General features: G+C 41.9%; 2 protein-coding genes across 2 annotated transcripts in view; one reads left to right on the top strand and one right to left on the bottom strand.

Annotated features, from left to right (window-relative positions):
* Positions 1-2,086: 2,086 nt before the first annotated feature.
* Positions 2,087-7,268, bottom strand: HSD17B6 (hydroxysteroid 17-beta dehydrogenase 6). The gene is made up of 4 exons (XM_058173326.1): positions 6,900-7,268; positions 6,232-6,490; positions 4,123-4,286; positions 2,087-2,918 (listed from the first exon to the last, which is right to left on the bottom strand). Exons 1-4 carry the CDS (start codon positions 7,210-7,212, stop codon positions 2,698-2,700), a joined length of 957 nt encoding a protein of 318 aa, XP_058029309.1. The 5' UTR covers positions 7,213-7,268; the 3' UTR covers positions 2,087-2,697.
* A 5,499-nt stretch (positions 7,269-12,767) lies between these two features.
* Positions 12,768-19,148, top strand: part of PRIM1 (DNA primase subunit 1) — a 42,074-nt gene continuing 35,693 nt past the window's right edge. Inside the window, exons 1-2 of the mRNA XM_058171784.1 lie at positions 12,768-12,898; positions 15,027-15,184. Of these exons, the coding sequence (XP_058027767.1) occupies positions 12,796-12,898; positions 15,027-15,184 (261 nt within the window). The 5' untranslated portion in view covers positions 12,768-12,795. The remainder of the gene's footprint in view (positions 12,899-15,026; positions 15,185-19,148) is intronic.

The following is a 19,148-nucleotide window of genomic DNA, read 5'->3' as shown; positions in this document are numbered from 1 at the left end:
TTTTGGAGCTGTGGCTGCTTTCCTGCTGACCTCCCTCGCCCCACTTTTAATCTGCTCTTGATTTAGCACAACAAGGGCGTCCCCCTTTTTTCTCCCTGCCCCTGCCCACTTCTCAAAAACATTTTTCCTTCCTTCCTTCCTTCCTTCCTTCCTTCCTTCCTTATTTCTCCTCCTCTTCCTCCTCCTCCTCCTCCTCCTCCTCCTCCTTCTCCTTCTTCCTTTTTTCTTTTTCTTCTCCTTCTCTTCCTTCTCCTCCTCTTCCTCCTCCTCCTCCTCTTCTTTCTGGGACAATATCAAAGGATCGTGGAAATGCTCACCACAACCTGAGGCTAACACTGAGAAGATCTGAGCCAATATCTGACAGATGCTTTGCATAATCCTCAAAACAGCCTACAAAGCTTCCCATGACGGTTTCTTATTAACAAGGGGTAAATCTTCTGAAATAGGATGGCCAGGCGGTTGTCAGTCGATGCAATACATATGTTTCATCACCTCTCAGGTGCAAGAAACCAAGGCCATTCCATAGTTAATGAAATGGACTTTCTTATTGCTGCATGGCCTTCTTACAAAAGTCTCACCAGACTGATTTTATTCTCTTAGGAACAGTCAGGTAAGACTTCAGGGACTGGGGGAGGTAAGGCCTGCACTCCTTTTGCTGTGCAAGGGCTCTAAACTCAGCCCCCTCTTCACACCTCCCCTCACTTCAGCTGGAGATTCCAACATGCCACCCTTATTACCAGTAGGTAGCCCTTAATGCAAGTTCTCCACTTGTGCATGGTCAGACTCACTCTTTGATTTCCTTCAGTGGTGCTCTGGGTGACCCTGATGACACAGAAAAACTTTCAGGTGGCCTTAACGACTCGCTAAAAGAATGCAGTTGACCAGCTGTCTGCTAGGAGTATAAATCCTTCCATTCCCCACCACCCAGTCAGAGCTGAAGAAGTTTCTTGGATGAGAAGTGAAACTGCTTCGAAGAAAAACCAGAAAGTCCAGTTGCCTCTTGAAAAAAGCACCTTTGAGACGACCGTTACCTGGGTGACTGAGAATCTCCTTAGAAACTTTTTATGCTACTTCATCTCCTGTAGTCTTTCCGAAAATGAGTGGAGTGGACCCTCTGGGATCCACGTATGTGGAGAGTCCGCATAGGTGTGTCCCGATCCAAGGTTGCTATTTGGTCATTCCAAGCAGCAACCTGACATCAATACAATTGAACGAGTCCAGAAATATTTTACAAGAAGAGTTCTCCATTCCTCTGAAAACAACAAAATACCTTATCCCACTAGACTTGAAATCCTGGGCTTGGAAAACTTGGAACTCCGTCGCCTTCGACAAGACCTAAGTTTAACTCATAGAATCATCTATTGTAATGTCCTTCCTGTCAAAGACTACTTCAGCTTTAATTGCAATAATACAAGAGCAACCAATAGATTTAAACTTAATGTCAACCGCTTTAATCTAGATTGCAGAAAATATGACTTCTGTAACAAAATCATCAGTGCTTGGAATACTTTACCTGACTCTGTGGTCTCTTCTCATAATCCTAAAAGCTTTAACCAAAAACTTTCTACTATTGACCTCACCCCATTCCTAAGAGGACCATAAGGGCGTGCATAAGTGCACAAACGTGCCTACCATTGCTGTCCTATTGTTTTTCTTTTCTTCTTCCTATATACATACATACATATACATATATATATATATATATGTATGTTTATACCTTTATATACTATATAACCTTTCTGTATGATAGTTACATATATTATTGTGACAAAATAAATAAATAAAATAAATAAATAAATAAAGCCTCAGCCAAATTTCTCTTCTTCACATGTCATTAATTTAACAACTGCCGTGATTCACTTAACAGCTGTGGCAAGAAAGGTCATAAAATGGGGCAGAATTCACTTAACAACTGTCTCACTTAGGAACAGAAATATTGGGGTCAATTGCAGACACAAGTGGAAGACTACCTGTATACGATGTATTTAGACTACTGTCACCAGGTTTGAGAAAAATCTGCCTTTATGTGGTTTGTTCTACTTTCACAATTATAAACTGAAGCATTTTGAGGCTTTTCAGTGTATTTTTTAATTCTTTTTTTAACAACGATCTTCTCTTGCAGCCATCCTCGTATCGGGCTACCAGAATGTAAACATACGCAAATAACACATATAGAAATCCATGGGCAGCATGTGTGTGTAAGGGAAGATGCTAGTCAGTTATTTGCTATTTTTGCGAAGAAAGGATAAAAGGAGATGCATTAACCCATGGAGCATTGGAAGTTCAGAGGCAGAATATCAGTGACTGAATAGGTTTAGAAGAGAAACTTCAAACAATGATTAGCTAGCATTCTCTGTCCTTGGCTAGCTTGGATGAAGGAAGTGAGAACTACAATTGGCTGAATATTTTCTCAGCAAGCTCCAGGCCAGACACACACACAGCTACGGATCCCATATCCCTAAAGCATTGGAGATCTGCAAATGGTGAACACAAGGGGCCTTGTGAATGATCGGTCAATAGGAAGTCTGCTGATATGACAGGCCTCAGTATGGCTGGATTGGAAGAGCTTGGTCTGGAAGCACCCTTACAGTCAAAGACTGCACCGGAATACTTTTAACTGCATGGATTGGCCAAAGGTGGCAGCTGGAACTTCTATTCATAAACTTCCTTCCTCCCAACTTTTCCACCCTATTCCTTTTACAGAGCTTGAGCGGGTTTAGGCCAAGCTCGAGTCAGTACAAAATCGGTGATGGAAGTGGGCAAGTAAGAGAGAGGAATGAAGATCCACCGGGAATCCCATCCAGCGGAATAGCGTGTACGAGGGTATTTGGATATCAAAGCATGCTCCATACAGTCGGTAACCATGTAGAGGTCTGTGCAGCAACGAGTTGCAAGATTGTATTTGAAACCCTCGTAAACTGTTTTGAGAGAGAAAGGGACAGGGAGGGGGAGGTGGGAGGGAAAGAAAGGAAGTCAGTATGGAGATGTGGGGTCAAAATACCAGAGAGAATATAAATAAATAAAAGAGCTTCCTCATTACTACATGAATGAGACTGTGATAGCTTTTAAATTTAAGGACAGCTTTCTCTGACTTTCAGAAGATTCTAAGATGGGAAAAGTCAGTCTCTCCCCAGAGTTATTACAAAAAAACAAAGCACAGGTAAGCTCTATGAGCTCTGTTATCACAGCTCAGCATGGAAAAGCAGAATTGGGTTTTAGAAGAGGACTTTCAGCCCATGAATGGTCCAACTGATGCCTTGACATCAAGGGTTAGGACACCAAAAAATTCAAAGTCATTCTTGGCTGACTCTCCCAGGCCGCATTATTTCCTCAAATAGCCCAGAATAATTTTCCTCACCCTGTGACTTTATAAAGCATCTGGAAATTAAGACTGTTTAAAAAAATCCCCTCCAGATTTCAACTCATTCATCCACTTTGGCCACTATGATGTCTGGGGCTTCTGTCCAGAACTGAGTGAACATGGCCCCTGATTCAGGGGTGGGTTCTACTTACCTTTACTACCGGTTCGCATTGTGCCCATGCGCTCTTCCGCGCATGCACGGAAGAGTTTTGATGACATTTGGGTCAGTGGGTGGAGCCTCCCGCCAGCTTTACTACTGGCTCTATAGAACTGGTCCGAACCAGGGGCAACCCGCTACTGTCCTCATTGGTGCTTCTTCCCTCACATGCACACCTATATCAGGAACCTAAGTGCCAATTGCTTTCCATGCTGTGAGCAAGACAGTTCTTTTCATAACCAGAGGTAAAAAAAAGGACAACCTTAGATCAGAGGTGTTGATACAGCTGAGCACTGACACCCAACCAAGAGGTCCAAAAAATGGACTTCAATGCATGTGACAAAAGGGTGGCCTTCAATCACCCATACCATTCCTGTCCCAATGTCCCCTTTGATTGTATCCAATTCATATAGGGTTTTTTTATACATATGCTTATATATATGCTTATATACCGTATAGTTATTTCATGCTTATGCTTACATATACTGTTGTGACAAATAAATAAAATATGATGGATGCCACTGATGCTGAGCAGCAGTCCCTCCCAACTTCTGACTCCTGGTAAGGTTTCCCCAATTAGCCTGCAAGCCACGTAAAGACTCACATGCGTCGAAGTAGGGCCGGCCATAGCTCTCTTTGATTTCCTCTGGGACTTTGATCCATTGCTGCTCCAGAAGCTCAAGAGTTTTTTGGATATCAGTCATGGATGTGCGGAAATAGCCTGGCTCAATTATGGCTACTGTCACCCCAAATGAGTGGATCTCACGCCTAGAAAGAAATTATCGGTTCAGAATCACTACCTGAGAGTGCTGCTACTTCCTCTAGCAGAGCATGAGACGTTTCAAGCAATCTGACCATTTTCAATCTGGTGAGACATTTCCTACCATGGAAATGTTCTCTTTGCCATTTAAACAATTCCCATCTTTTGTTTCACTTGATTATTAATGAATACTAATAAATTATTGCTCTCTGCATTGGATTTCATGGCAGAGATTCTTCTATTTTGGCAAGCATGTACTGAACTAAAGCCACCTACTATACCTTTCTCAGCCTTGCCTATGTTGCAGAGTTATTATGGCAATGATATCTGGGTGCTATGTATATATGCCAGTTTAAGTTCCTGAAGGAAAGGCACGTTATATATTCAAAAGATGAGGAAATAAATATATTAACTGTATAGCTAAACTTTTCAAACCAGGTTGATTTTCAGAAAATACACTATTTTCCTCAACAGTTTAACCCAGGGGTAGTCAACCTTTTTATACCTACCGCCCACTTTTGTATCTTTGTTAGTAGTAAAAAAAATTAACCGCCCACCGGTTCCACAGTAATGCGCCGTGTATCATCGTCTGCGCATGCCTTTTGTGCATCATGGATTGGGTTTTGAGGGGGGGGCGCTGGCTACCAGCTCTGCTTGTCTGTTACAGCTGGCTGGTGTGGGGAGAGATGCGCAAGCTATTCTGGGACAAGGCTCTTTTGTTTGCGGTCGCACTATAGCGCCATTTAGTTTCACTTATGTAATGTGAACTAAACTTATGTGCGGGCGATACAAATAGTATATTTTCAGAAATTGAAATTGTCACGGGGAATTTTATGAAAACCTAATGAAAATGTTTTTAAATAATGCTATGAAATTTTTTTTAAAAGTCAATTAAATTTAAAAAAAGGAAAGTGCTTCAGTATCGGACAAAACCCCTACCGCCCACCATGAAAGCTGGAATGCCCACTAGTGGGCGGTAGGGACCAGGTTGACTACCACTGGTTTAACCAACTAAAAGCTTGGCCCATTTTCTTAGATTAGACCAGATATAATAGACACACCTAGCAAATCCCTTGAGTGAGTTCCACTTTCCTCATCATCATCTATCTGGGACAGGAACGTGGAAACATTTACTCCTCAAACATCTGCTCAAATCAGATAAAGAAGAAGAAGAAGAAGGAGGAGGAGGAGGAGGAGGAGGAGGAGGAGGAGGAGGAGGAGGAGGAGGAGGAGGTAATAAATAAATCTACTAACCAGAGCTTATAAAACATTTGCTAGACCAATTCTTGAATACAGCTCGCCTGTCTGGAACCCATACCATATTTCAGACATCAATACAATTGAACATGTCCAGAAATATTTTACAAGAAGAGTTCTCCACTCCTCTGAATACAACAAAATATCTTATGCCACCGGACTTGAAATCTTGGGTTTAGAAAACTGAGAACTCCGCCGCCTTCGACAGGGCCTGTGTTTAACTCATAGAATCATGTATTGCAATGTCCTTCCTGTTGAAGACTACTTCAGCTTCAATCACAACAATACAAGAGCAAACAATAGATTTAAACTTAATGTTAACCGCTTCAATCTTGATTGCAGAAAATATGACTTCAGTAACAGAGTTGTTAATGCTTGGAACTCACTACCTGACTCTGTGGTCTCTTCCGAAAATCCCCAAAGCTTTAACCAAAAACTGTCTACTATTGACCTCACCCCATTCCTAAGAGGTCTGTAAGGGGCATGCATAAGAGCGCAAGCGTGCCTACCGTTCCTGTCCTATTGTTTCCTTTCATTATATCCAATTAATATAGTTATTACATACTTATGCTTATATATATGCTTAGATATTATATAGCTACTTTCATGCTTATGCTTATATATATTGTTGTGACAAAAAAAAATAAAAAAAAATAAAATAAATAAAATCTGCTATTTAAAGTGGCATGAGGTTACCTGAGACTGTCAGAGAAAGCCTCCACTCCATACTTTGAGAGACAGTAGCCACCTCCCATGGTACTCAGTCGACCCATGATGCTGGACATGTTAACCACTCTTCCCCTGGCCTTCTTCACCAAGGGCAACATATGCAGTGTCACATCAATCATCCCAATTAGATTAACATTCAGCACTTTCATATAGTCCTCTTTGGTCAGCCATTCATTGGGGGAGATAGGGTGCACAATTCCAGCATTGTTTACCAAGCCCCAGAGTCCTGCAAAGAAAAGACAGCAAGTATGTAAAACTTTATACAAGAAAGAGACTGAAAATCTGGCCCAGGCTGACCAGAGTTTTGGGGTGGGGTGGGGGAATCAGTCAATATAAAAACAAATTTATTTTTCCTCTTCATGTCAGTATCTTTAGTTTACCTGGGAGTCCTCAAAAATCTTCTCTGTGTGTTTCTTAGCCTAAGGGGAAATTTCCTTGAATAAAATTAAATTAAGAGCCTAAACATAAATAATGTTTTAATCAGCACTACATAATCCCATGATCTAGGATTAAATATATATCATAAAAAAAAATCTTCCTAATTATAAGCCTTCTGAGATATTTAATCTCATAAAAAGACTTTCCTAATCAATTTATAATCTATTCCAGATTATTGAGAAACCTGTTTACTGTACCTTTGTTCCCCACACATTCTTTTACCCATAGAGTAGCTGCCTCAATGCTCTCAGTACTGGTGACATCCAGCAGGGTGGTTTTCAAACGATCCGATGTGAGTCTCTCCAGTTCCTGTGCTCCCTTCTGGGTGAGACAAGCAGCCAACACCCGCAGACCCCGGGCGTCCAGTTGCCTGGCCAGCTGGTTTCCAAAACCAGAATCACAGCCAGTGATGAATACGTATTTCTCTCTCAGGTTGTCTACCTGCTGTCTTTCCCGATAGGACCGTATCACAAAGTACAGGAAAACTGCCAATGCCAGGTAGAGCCACATGCTTGCTATGTATTAAAACAAGTCAAAATTTAAAGTCTTTGCTTTCCCGTTTCGTTTTGTTTTTGAACCAATTTTCCTGGTCTTTTTTATTCGATCTGTTGTCCTTCAGATGTCAATGGGCAGCAACGTGTTCCCATGGGGAACTGGTATGGAACATCCAATTCACAAATTAATGGTTAATGAAATGATGTTTGCTATAGCTGCTCTGTAGTTCATTGCACCTTCCCTTTAGCAAATAATCTCCTCAGCAGTGTGGCCAATTCTGTCTATGCAATTTTACTTGGAATAAAATTGAAATATTACTAGAGGTGAAAGGTACTCTTGAGACAACTATGACTTTGATGACTGAGAATTTCCAGAGACACACTAGAGGTGGATTTTCACTGCTCTCCTGCTGCAAATAAACTACTGTTCCATGTCAAGAAATTTGGTACTTTTGTACAAGTAGTCCTCAATTTGCAATTGATTGTTTAGCAGCTGTTTGAAGTTATAATGGACCTCCCTGGGATTAGTTTCATTCCAGTTTTAAAGTTCCAACAGCTGCCCCCCTTGTGGTCACATGACCACATCAGGCACTCATCCACTGGTCCACATTTACAACTATTTGTAGGGTCCTGCAATCGCATAAGTGTATTTTATGCTATTTTGCCAAAAAACAGCATTTACTTGTGGTTTTTGGTAAAACCGGCCCTTAGCAAACAATTGGTCCACTTAACGATTGCCACGGTGGCTTAATGACTACCACAAAAAAAGGTCATAAAATTGGATCAGTCAGTCACATAGGTAACCCACTTTACAACTGTCACAACCTATGTCTGCACTGAGCGGGCTCCGTTACGGTTATAAGTCAGGATGAACTTTAGACGTGTAGATCTCACTATTATCCATCTCCATAATGTACAGGTCACAGCTAAACTGAAACGCGCCACTATGCGCACTGCACAGGGTTATTCCTGATTTTTTATTTTTTTTTATTTACATTTATATCCCGCCCTTCTCCGAAGACTCAGGGCGGCTTACAGTGTGTAAGGCAATAGTCTCATTCTATTTGTATATTTACAAAGTCAACTTATTGCCCCCCCAACAATCTGGGTCCTCATTTTACCTACCTTATAAAGGATGGAAGGCTGAGTCAACCTTGGACCTGGTGGGACTTGAACCTGCAGTAATTGCAGGCAGCTGTGTTTTAATAACAGGCTTCTTACAGCCTGAGCCACACCACGGAAATAGTCTAGAGCAGTGATGGCTAACCTTTTTTGCCATCACGTGCCAGGAGAGGGGGGGTTCGCATGCACGCATGCCCACACCTGTAATTCTATGCGCCCCGCCCCCACGCATGCACACTCGACCCACCCTGCCTCCCCGCTCCTGGCATACGATGGCACAGGAGGCCCGAAAGGCCTGTTTTTCGCCTTCCCCAGGCTCTAGAGGCTTTCCAGGAGGCTGGGGAGGGTGAAAACGGCCTTCCCCACCCCTCCCGGAGGCCCTCCGGAGGCAGGAAACAGCTTGTTTTCCTACTTCCAGTGGGCCCAGAAGGGCCAAAAATCAGCTTGCCGGAACACGCATGCGCGCCGCTGAGCTCGCGTGCCCACCAATATGGCTACGCGTGCCACCATAGGTTCGCCCTCACGGGTCTAGAGGTTGCAGTTGATGCAAAATGAAGCTTCCAGGTTTCTAACCACTGAAAGTGTGAGATTTCTGTCATGAACACTCTGCACTGGTTGCCTGTTGCTTAGGGGGCACAATTAAATGTGTTGTATTCAGTTTTAAAGCCTTAAATTGTTTGGGGTCTGACTACCTAAAGGGCTGGCTGTCCTGATATCAACCTGGCTGTTTAGCTCAGCAGAAACAGGCCTCTGCACTGTCAGAGGTTTGCCACTCTGGCATGTGGGAAAGAGTTTATCCGAAGTTGTTCCCAAGCCATGGAATGTCTTTCCTCGAGAAGAGTTTGGCCAGCACTTTCTCAAAAATTAGGAGTGCTGTTGTTGGAAGAAATATCCAGCTGGGTTCAGTTCCAAGTGGGGACAAAGACACTGGAAACATGGAGGCTGCTTGGAAAGATGGTTTAATGGTGGTCAGGATCACATGGCTTGAGATCCTGAACAGAAAAGGGCTGAGATCCTGTGTGCTCCCTGGTTTTATGCTTTTTCTGAGCTTTGAACTTTCTGGGGCACAGGAAGAGTATCCTGATTGGCTGTCAGACTCCCAGGGGGTGGGGGGTCTTAGCTAGCCTTGCTGGCTGATGTAATCTTCCCAGGTGCCATGTGGTGAGTTTCTGTTCTATTGTGTTGCAAATGATGGTCCATTAACAAAGGTGGGGGGATTGAGTTTCTACCTCTGACCCATTGACAAAGGTGGGGGGAAATGAGTGAGCTTGGTTGAGGCTTTAATGGCCCATTGACAAAGGTGGGGGGTGGCAGGAAGTTGCAGGGAGCTGCTTTGTCTTTAAAAACATGTTTCTCCATTTCTCATCCAGGGAAATATATTCTGCCTTTTAAATATTTTCTAAAATATTTCATTCTTCTAGGAGGGGGGTGGGTGCTAAATTCCTACACTGTAAACAGGCATCTCTGTCATAGACTTTTCACCATTAAGTGAGTTCATTATTTGTTTTATTGATACGTTTAATCTATTTTAAAAACTTTTTATATTGTCTTGGTATTGAAATTTTTTTTGGGGGGTGGGGGGGTGTCTTGAGTGCTTGCAGAGCAGAAAGCGACGATTTACAGTTTGGAATTTGTACCCTTAGCAAAGATACACAAGTCATCCTTTTTATAATTAGTTTGTACTCGTTCGTTAAAAAGGTGCACATACTGGTTGTTAAGCAGTTAAGCTTACTTAAGTACATCAATAGTCAATTTCACAACTCATTCTTTCCAGTTTCATAATCCCATATATCATTTCAAGGTGGATAGAAACTTGCCAATTTGGTTTTCCCCGAGGCTTCCATGTAGCTCTGAAACTCCAGTTTTGGCAGAGAGCCTCAAATAAGCTTTCACCAGACTTTGAACCTTTCCTAATTGCTAAGTCATCCTTGAGCTGGCAAAACAACATAACTGCATAGGATTTGCTGATCCCATTGCTGATCCCAATCCTGCTTTTGTTTGAAGTCACGGCAGTCCCTCCACTTCTCTCCAAGGCAATAGGGGGCAATGCTCAGCAAATTTTACATACCTTGAAGCTTCATTTCGATGGTGTTAGAATAGAAGAGAAAATATTACCTTAACAGGTGTCTGGCATTCAATTGTCATCGTCATTTATTTTGCTCATTGACCAACACAATCAATATTCAATACTAAAATTAAAATCATCCCAACGTTACAGTAGTCTAATCCACATATTGTAAAAATAGCTAACATTTTTAAAGTTGATTTTTATTGCAGGTTTTTTTACAAAGTAAAAACAATACAGATTAAAAAAAAGAAAGTAAAGAAAAAGTGATTAATAGAAAACAATGAAAAAAGACATGAAAGGAGTGGCTTCTAATCTTCTTTACAGCATTATATAGTATACAGTCATATTTCATTCTCTAAGGTTAAATCATGATTCCCTTCTTTCATATTCTACCTTTCTAATCATCAGACCCATAAATTTCAAGTTCACTTTTTCTGTTTTCAGCAAAAACTCCATAAAGTGGACTTCAATCACTAACTAAATTTTCCCTAAATCACACCAATCAATTTTGTCCTCTCTACAAATTATGTCATCTTCACCAACTATTCCTCCATAGTGGGTGTTTCAGAGTCTTCCCATCTTTCTGCATGTTTGCCACTTTGCTAGTCTGCAGCTCGGCCTAGTGGTTAAAGTGCAAGACTAGAAAGCTGAAGACCATGAGTTCTAGACCCATCTTAGCTGCAAAAGACAGCTAGGTGACTTTGGATCAATCACCTTCTCTCAGTCCAACTGAGAGGTTATTATCATGGGGAAAAATAGGAGGAGGAAGCTATGTTGGCACCAGAATGAATGAATGAATGAAATAGTCTCGATCAGTAGTGGGTTTCAAATTTTTTTACTACTGGTTCTGTGGGTGTGGCTTGTGGGCGTGGCATGGCTTGGTGGGCGTGGCTTGGGCGTGGCAGGGGAAAGATACTGTAAAATCTCCATTCCCACCACACTTCAGGGGAAGGATACTGTAAAATCTCCATTCCCTCCCCAATCCAGGGGAAGGTCACTGCAAAATCTCCATTTCCTCCCAATCAGCTGGGACTCAGGAGGAAGAGAATAGATGGGGGCAGGGCCAGTCAGAATTTTTACTATTGGTTCTCTGAACTACTCAAAATTTCCGCTATTGGTTCTCCAGAACTGGTCAAAACCTGCTGAAACCTACCTCTGGTCTCGATGCAGTTACCATGTACAAAAACAATTGTCCTTAATTCAAAATATTCAGGTATATATGACTTCAGCCGACATCACTCATGGGCTGGGAATGAAATTAAAACCATGTCATAGCGACAAAGCAGACAAAAAATGCTGTTATCAGAGCATGTTTGTGCTGAGATTAGGTGCAAAATAATGCCATAGGATACTGCAAAAATCGTTTTTAAAAACTCCGGGGATTTTTCTCTGTATTAGAATAACTCAAGAAATACGATGGATGGATGCAAAAATCCACCTATCATCAAACTTTAACAAATACTGTCATCTTAAATTTGCTAAAGATTGAGAAACACTGGTCTGAAGGATGCAGCAAATTACTTCCATTGCAAAGGCTCCTTCACAGACGGAAAGAAAGTTTGGCTAGTCTGCCAGTGTTCTTCCTTCTGGTTAAAGATAAAGGTAAAGGTTCCCCCTCGCACATACGTGCTAGTCATTCCCAACTCTAGGGGGCGGTGCTCATCTCCATTTCAAAGCCGAAGAGCCAGCGCTGTCCAAAGATGTCTCCGTGGTCATGTGGCCGGTATGACTCAACGCCAAAGGCGCACGGAACGCTGTTACCTTCCCACCAAAGTTGGTCCCTATGTTTCTACTTGCATTTTGTACGTGCTTTTGAACTGCTAGGTTGGCAGAAGCTGGGACAAGTAATGGGAGCTCACTCCGTTACGCGGCATTAGGGATTCGAACCGCTGAACAGAGGCGACCTTTCGATCGACAAGCTCAGGGTCTTACCCACTAAGCCACCCACTAGGTCCCTATAGCCACTGTGTCCCTATTCCTTCTGGTTACATGTTTTTAAATCCTCGAATAATCCACTGGTCCTAAGTATTCACTGAAGTAGAAAGTCAGAATCTAAATGAATAGACAAACTCTCAGAGAAAACCCACACTTCACGACCTGAGGAAACCACTGGAGATTGACAGAGGCCACTTTAGAACAGGGATCTCCAATCTTGGCAACTGTCAGACTTGTGGACTTCAACTCCCAGAATTCCTCAGCCAGCAAAGTCTGAAAGTTGCCAAGGTTGGAGACTCCTGCTTTAGAACCAGCAAGCGCCTTCTGCCCGACTTTTTTTCCCCTGGAACTACAATTCCCAGAAGCACCAAGACGTCCCCGTCAGACGAGGCGGTCCGCTGTTCGGATTGGCTCTAAAGCGGCAAAGGGGTGGTGCCTAATTTTTCCCGCGCTCTCCTTTTTTTTGCCGCGGTCATGGCAAGCTTCGATCCCGGTTCGTTGCCTGACTTGCTGCGCCTTTATTACCGCCGCCTCTTCCCCTTCGCCCTTTACGGCCGGTGGCTCCGCTACGGCGATGGTGAGGAAGGGGCGAGGCGTTTCGGGACGCCGGTGGGAGGGCCGAGGGATGGTCCGCGGGAAAGTGCTCAATCAGTTGAAACAGGCGCGAATCCGAGCATGTGCAAAGTTCGGCCGCTGAACACTCCACTGCTGTAAAATCGAAAGGGATTGAGATTTAAATGGGTTAAATCAGGGAGGTCAACAAGCTTTTTGTGGGATTTTAAGGTAAGAATAGGGACATGGGCATTGATGTTGGCGCTAGTGGAGGGGTCTCCAACCTTGGCAACTTTAAGCCTGGAGGACTTCAACTCCCAGCTTTGCTGGCTGGGGAATTCTGGGAGTTGAAGTCCGCCAGGCTTAAAGTTGCCAAGGTTGGAGAGCCCTGGGCTAGTGGGTCTCTCTGAATGAGGGCATTTTGCAACAAGTGCTGACCAGATTTCTTTACACTGTGTCTACTCTTAACTGCGTGGATGTCTTCACTGATGCAAGATGTGTGGGTGGCTTTTTTCCCCCCAAACCACTTCAATTGACTCAGGAAGCAGGAACATAGCATCCTCCATCATTTGGATAGCACTTCTATCTTTTTGAGTACCAGATACCGTTACACAATAGGTAGAAAGGGACCCCCGTTAGAACTGGATTTTAGAGACAGTATTTAAGGAAAAAAACATGTTAGAATATATGCTATGAAAGAATCAAATGTGGGGGGGGGGAAGCAAGGTTGGTTAGCAGCTGTAAAGGGTTTTACAAGGATTTTTGGTAATTTTGAAAAGTTACGAAATTTGCTTGGGAGCAACTCTGAAAGAGGAACCCAAACAATCTGGTCTCTCAGCTTTAACTGCAAATAATAGGTCTGATCAATTGTCCTCTGCACCTGGTCCAATTTGCATTCTTTATCATTACCAACTGGGGTAATGGGGCCTCTGGTGGCTCAGACTGCTAAGACAGTCTGTTATTAACACAGCTGCTTGCAATTACTGCAAGTTCAAGTCCCACCAGGCCCAAGGTTGACTCAGCCTTCCATCCTTTATAAGGTAGGTAAAATGAGGACCCAGATTGTTGGGGGCAATAAAGTTGACTTTGTATAATATACAAATGGATGAAGACTATTGCTTAACACAATGTAAGCTGCCCTGAGTCTTTGGAGAAGGGCGGGATATAAATGCAAATAAATAAAAAAAAACTATTACCAAAATGGGGGCCTGGTCTGAACAATAAAAAAGCGTGAGACATAAACTTAGCCTGCTTGACTTTAGTATAAGCAAGATTCTATTTTTGTAGCCTACAGGTGTATCAATAACATGGAGTTCTAGAATTCCCATAGAGTCTGTCTCCTGACTTGGCCTATATCAAAAGACTGACCTGGGATAATACAGTAGTGGCCAAAATTATGGAAACCTTTTGGGAAAAGTGTATTTTCTAAAACTAGCTAATAACACCACTTTTTTTTTGGAGTAGTACCATAAAATGATATATCAATGGAAAGATAATTTAATCAAGAATGTAATGCAATAACTTTTATGAAGGATTTGCTATTAGAATAGCAGTTATGGTATAAAGAAGAAAAGTGAAACACATAGAAAAAAACAAGATATACAAAAATCATCATTTCAGTTAATACTTAGTTGGGTAACCTTTAGCATGAATTACAGCCTTAAAATGTCTTCCCATGGAGTGAACCAAGTCTTTTAGTTCTGCAGCTGTTATAATGTAATACCAAGATTGAATGATTGTGTCTATTAACTGGGTCACTTCTGACTAACAAGTTTCTTTAGTCGGCTCCATAGATTTTCAGTTGGGTTAAGGTCTGGGCTATTCCCAGGCCATTCTAGCAGTAGAATATGATCATCTTGAAACTCCAAAAAAAAGTGGTATTATTAGCCATCAAACCACAAAAATACGCTTTTCCTAAAAGGTTTCCACAATTTTGGTCACTACTGTAGATAAGTAGCATTTTTCAGAGCTTTCCATTTGCATCATATGCATTGCCTATATGCTTCAAATGAGTCTAGGAAAAGTTTGATGTAGAGAATCGAATACTTAGTGATTAACCATCTCATGGATTTGTGGAAGAATTGAGATGTAAGAAAATTACTCTTATGTTCTGCCATGAAACCAAGATGGGATTGTGTGTTTTCCGTTTGTAGTGTCAAAGAACTATTTTCAGCGACGGGAGTTCTCATTCACACTCCGTGATGATATCTATGTGCGGTATCAGTCTTTCAACACCCCACAGGAATTGGAAAAAGAAATCCAAAAATTGTGTCCATATAAAATTGACATTGGAGCCGTGTATTCGCACAAGGTATGGAATGGAATATTCTGATATGAAACAGTCTTCCTCAGCCGGGTGCCTACAAAATCTATTCAAATTATAATCCCCCAAAGTGCCTAGAGCATCTCAGCATACTTGGAGGATAACATTTAAGGAAGGCTGCTATTGTGCAATATGATTATTGATGGTTTGTAAAGGAGATTTAATGCAGAATTGGAAGGGATCTTGGAGGTCTTCTAGTCCAACCCCCTGCTTAAGCAGGAAACCCTGTACCATTCCAGATAAATGGCTGTTCAATCTTTTCTTAAAACCAGTAAGGAAGCATCCACAACTTCTGGAGGCAAGCTGTTCCACTAATTAATTGTTACCACTGTCAGGAAATTTCTCCTTAGTTCTAGATTGGATTTTTCCTTGAAAAGCTTCCATCTGTTACTTCTTGTCCTGCCCTCAGGTGCTTTGGAGAAAGGTTGATCCCCTTTTCTCTGTGAACAGACAAATAGAAACATACTTCGTTCATCCCTCAGATAATATCAGTTTAGTTTTGAAACTACTAGCATGTATATAATCACAGATAAGATGACAATTTTATGTGCCAAAATACACCCCAAAAATTGGGTTTGGCTTACCTGCAGATGGTCTTATCCATGAATATATACGATAGGTTTTTCCCTCAGCTTTTAAAAAAATACCCATATATTCCATATACTCTCAGATAAGCCTATCTTTAGATAAGCAAGCCCTCAAATGTTGAACAAAAGTACCATGAAAAATGTGCTGTCCCTACATAAACATATTGCAAGTATATACAATGTTTGTCAGATTTCTGTTACATTCATGTATCATGTTGCCCTATGCACGGTCACTCACGCACTCGTGACGTCTCGCCTGGATTACTGCAATGCTCTCTACATGGGGCTCCCCTTGAAGGGCATCCAGAGGCTGCAGTTAGTCCAGAATGCGGCTGCGCGGGTGATAGAGGGAGCCCCTCGTGGCTCCCGCATGACACCTATCCTGCGCAGACTGCACTGGCTACCTGTGGCCTTCCGGGTGCGCTTCAAGGTTTTGGTGACCACCTTTAAAGCGCTCCATGGCATAGGGCCGGGTTACTTACGGGACCGCCTACTGCTACCGAATACCTCTCACCGACCCGTGCGCTCTCATAGAGAGGGACTCTTCAGGGTGCCGTCAGCGAGGCAATGTCGTCTGGCGGCGCCCAGGGGAAGGGCCTTCTCTGTGGGGGCTCCCACCCTCTGGAACGAACTACCCCCAGGACTTCGTCAGCTTCCGGACCTTCGGACCTTCCGCCACGAGCTTAAAACACACTTATTTATTTGCATAGGACTGAGTTAAATTTTAAATTTACGGGTTTTAAACTGGGTTTTATTTTTATATTTTTAAATTTTTGGCTTTTAGAATAAGTTTTTTAATTGTTTTTACTCTGTATTTATGTGTTTTTAAGTGCCTGTTAGTCCCTCGGGAGATAGGGCGGTATACAAATATGATTAAATAAATAAATAAATAAATAATGTTAAAAATAGGTGTAGGAATGCTGCTTTGACTTTCTGCTTTTTTTTCTGTTCTACTCTTACTTCTTAAGCATTATTTTGAGATTTGTATGGTTCAAGTACAAATCAGAAAATCAAAAAATATAATTAGTTCTTTGCATTAAGCCACAGTTGTAATCAGTAAACTTCCCTAAAATAAGCCATTCAGGAAGCCCATGTGAACATAATGCTAAACCAAGATAAACTACAGAATTAACTTTACAGTTCTTGTCTTTTACTTATATATTGTATATTTATTTTGTATATTGCGTGGGTGAGAAGGAGGGCTGAGAAGATACCATGGACATAAACTGTTTTAATTCCTCCCCTTGGAGCGGCACTACAGGGCATTGCATGCCAAATCAACTAGACACAGGGAGAGTTTTTCCCCTCATGCCATCAATCTGAACACCAAATTCTTACAGTGCTGTCCAATGTCTATGTATATTTACCCATGTAGTATGGCTGTTGTATTATCACTTATTCTTTTTATCTTCTTTACTCCAACCATGATGATGATTCTATTGCTTTGCATGTACACTTGTGAGCTTCTGCATCAGAGACAAATTCCTTGTGTGTCTAATTACACTTGGCCAAATAAAGTCTCCTTTTTTCTTTGTTGATGTTATTAATATGTCAAACCTATGGGGATTAACAGATGAAAGCTGTCCTGGTATGTTACCTGAACATCCATGCGTTTACTATTCACAAGTATACAGTACAGGTAGTCCTCGACTTACAACAGTTCACTTAGTGACCGTTCAAATTGATCATGGTGATTTATGACCATTTTTGAAACTTACGATTGTTGCAGTATCCCCGTGGTCACATGGTTTACATTTGGATGCTTGACAACTGGTTCATACTTACGATGGTTGCTGTGTCATGTGATCACTTTTGTGACCTTCTGACAAGCAAACTCAATGGGGAAGCCAGATTCACTTAACAGCCCTCTTACTAACTTAACAACTGCAGTGATTCGCTTAACAAATGCGTCAAGAAAAGTCATAAAATAGGGCAAAACTCACTTAACATATTTCTCGCTTAGCAACATAAATTCTGGGCTTGATTATGGTCGTAAGTCGAGGATTACCTATATTGGGATACATGCAGAAAATTGGTAATTTGGTAGTGCTGTCATTCAGCTTTTATACTCTAAATAAGAATTTAGAAAAGGATTTGTACCGATTAATGTATTTTTTGGAGTATAAGACACACCTTTTTCTCCAAAATAAGAGGGTGAAGATCTGGGTGCATCTTATACTCTGAATGTAGCCCCGCCCAGCTTCTCAAACAGAGGTTTCAGAGACTGAAAAAAGCATCTGAAACGAAGGTTCAGAAAAGAAGCCCCCAAACAGAACTTCAGAAAAGAAGCTCCAAACAGAGCTTCAGAGGCTTTTTTTCTGAAGTTCTGTTTCGGAGGCTTTCAGAGGCAGAAAAAAGTTCAGAGTTTTCTGAAACAGAAAAAAAGCAAGGCACAGAGCTCACAACCAAGGAACCTGTTGCTAAAATTCACCTCTGGGAACAGCTGATTGGGGGTATTCCGGGAGGCCGATCCACCTGCCAATCAGCTTTTTTCTTACTTTTCTCCTCAAAAAATAAGGGGCATCTTATACTCCGGTGCGTCTTATACTCTGAAAAATACAGTATATATAATCTGGGAATAATTATCACTCTTTATTATTTATTCTTGTATGTCAGTTGGAACATCAACTAACTGTTATCCAACCTCCTATAACAGCGAATGACCCTGAAAAATCTCTGCAGCCATTCCTGAATGCTTCCTATCCAGACCTCAAACCAGGGGTGAAATGCTCCTGGTTCGCACCGGCTCTCCCGATTAGGTAGCAATGGCAGCTGCTGGTTCGGAGGACCGGTAGCAAAAATCCCTGCTCCCACCCCCCACCTCTGCTGAGCCGCACCATCAGCAGAAGTTTTTTTTTTTTTTACTTTTAAAAGTTTTACTTCAGCCAAAACATGCCTTTAAAAGTTAAAAAAAAAAAAAAACCTGATGATCGCGGGGCTGAGCAGAGATCATCAGAACACTTTAAAAGTTTTTTTAAAAAAACTTCTTCAGCCGAAGGGGAAAAAAGGAAAAGGGGGGGGGCTTTAAAAGGCTCCTCTGGCCATCCCAGCTGAGTTCCTCATCACCAGAACCTTAAAAAACATGTTTTCTACATCTTTTTTTTTTATACATAATTTTTTATTTCCATTTTTCAACATCATATTTATGTACAAACTATTATCCATCATTAATCATTAATTTTTATTTATTACTAATTCAGGCCTACCCGACTGCCACTTCCTTACTACACAACTTCCCTCTCTACCCTCTACTACTTTCCCTTATCCTTCATCCCCTTCACTTTACTACTTCCTCTCCTCCTTCTCCACTCCTCCCTTCTTCCACCTTATCTAACCCTCTTATTCCCCTCCTCCTTCTCTACACT

This window comes from Ahaetulla prasina, chromosome 2 (assembly GCF_028640845.1).
Source record: "Ahaetulla prasina isolate Xishuangbanna chromosome 2, ASM2864084v1, whole genome shotgun sequence".
NCBI lineage: Eukaryota > Metazoa > Chordata > Lepidosauria > Squamata > Colubridae > Ahaetulla > Ahaetulla prasina.
Note: the sequence above shows the minus strand (reverse complement) of the source record. Positions and strands in the feature narration are given on the sequence as shown.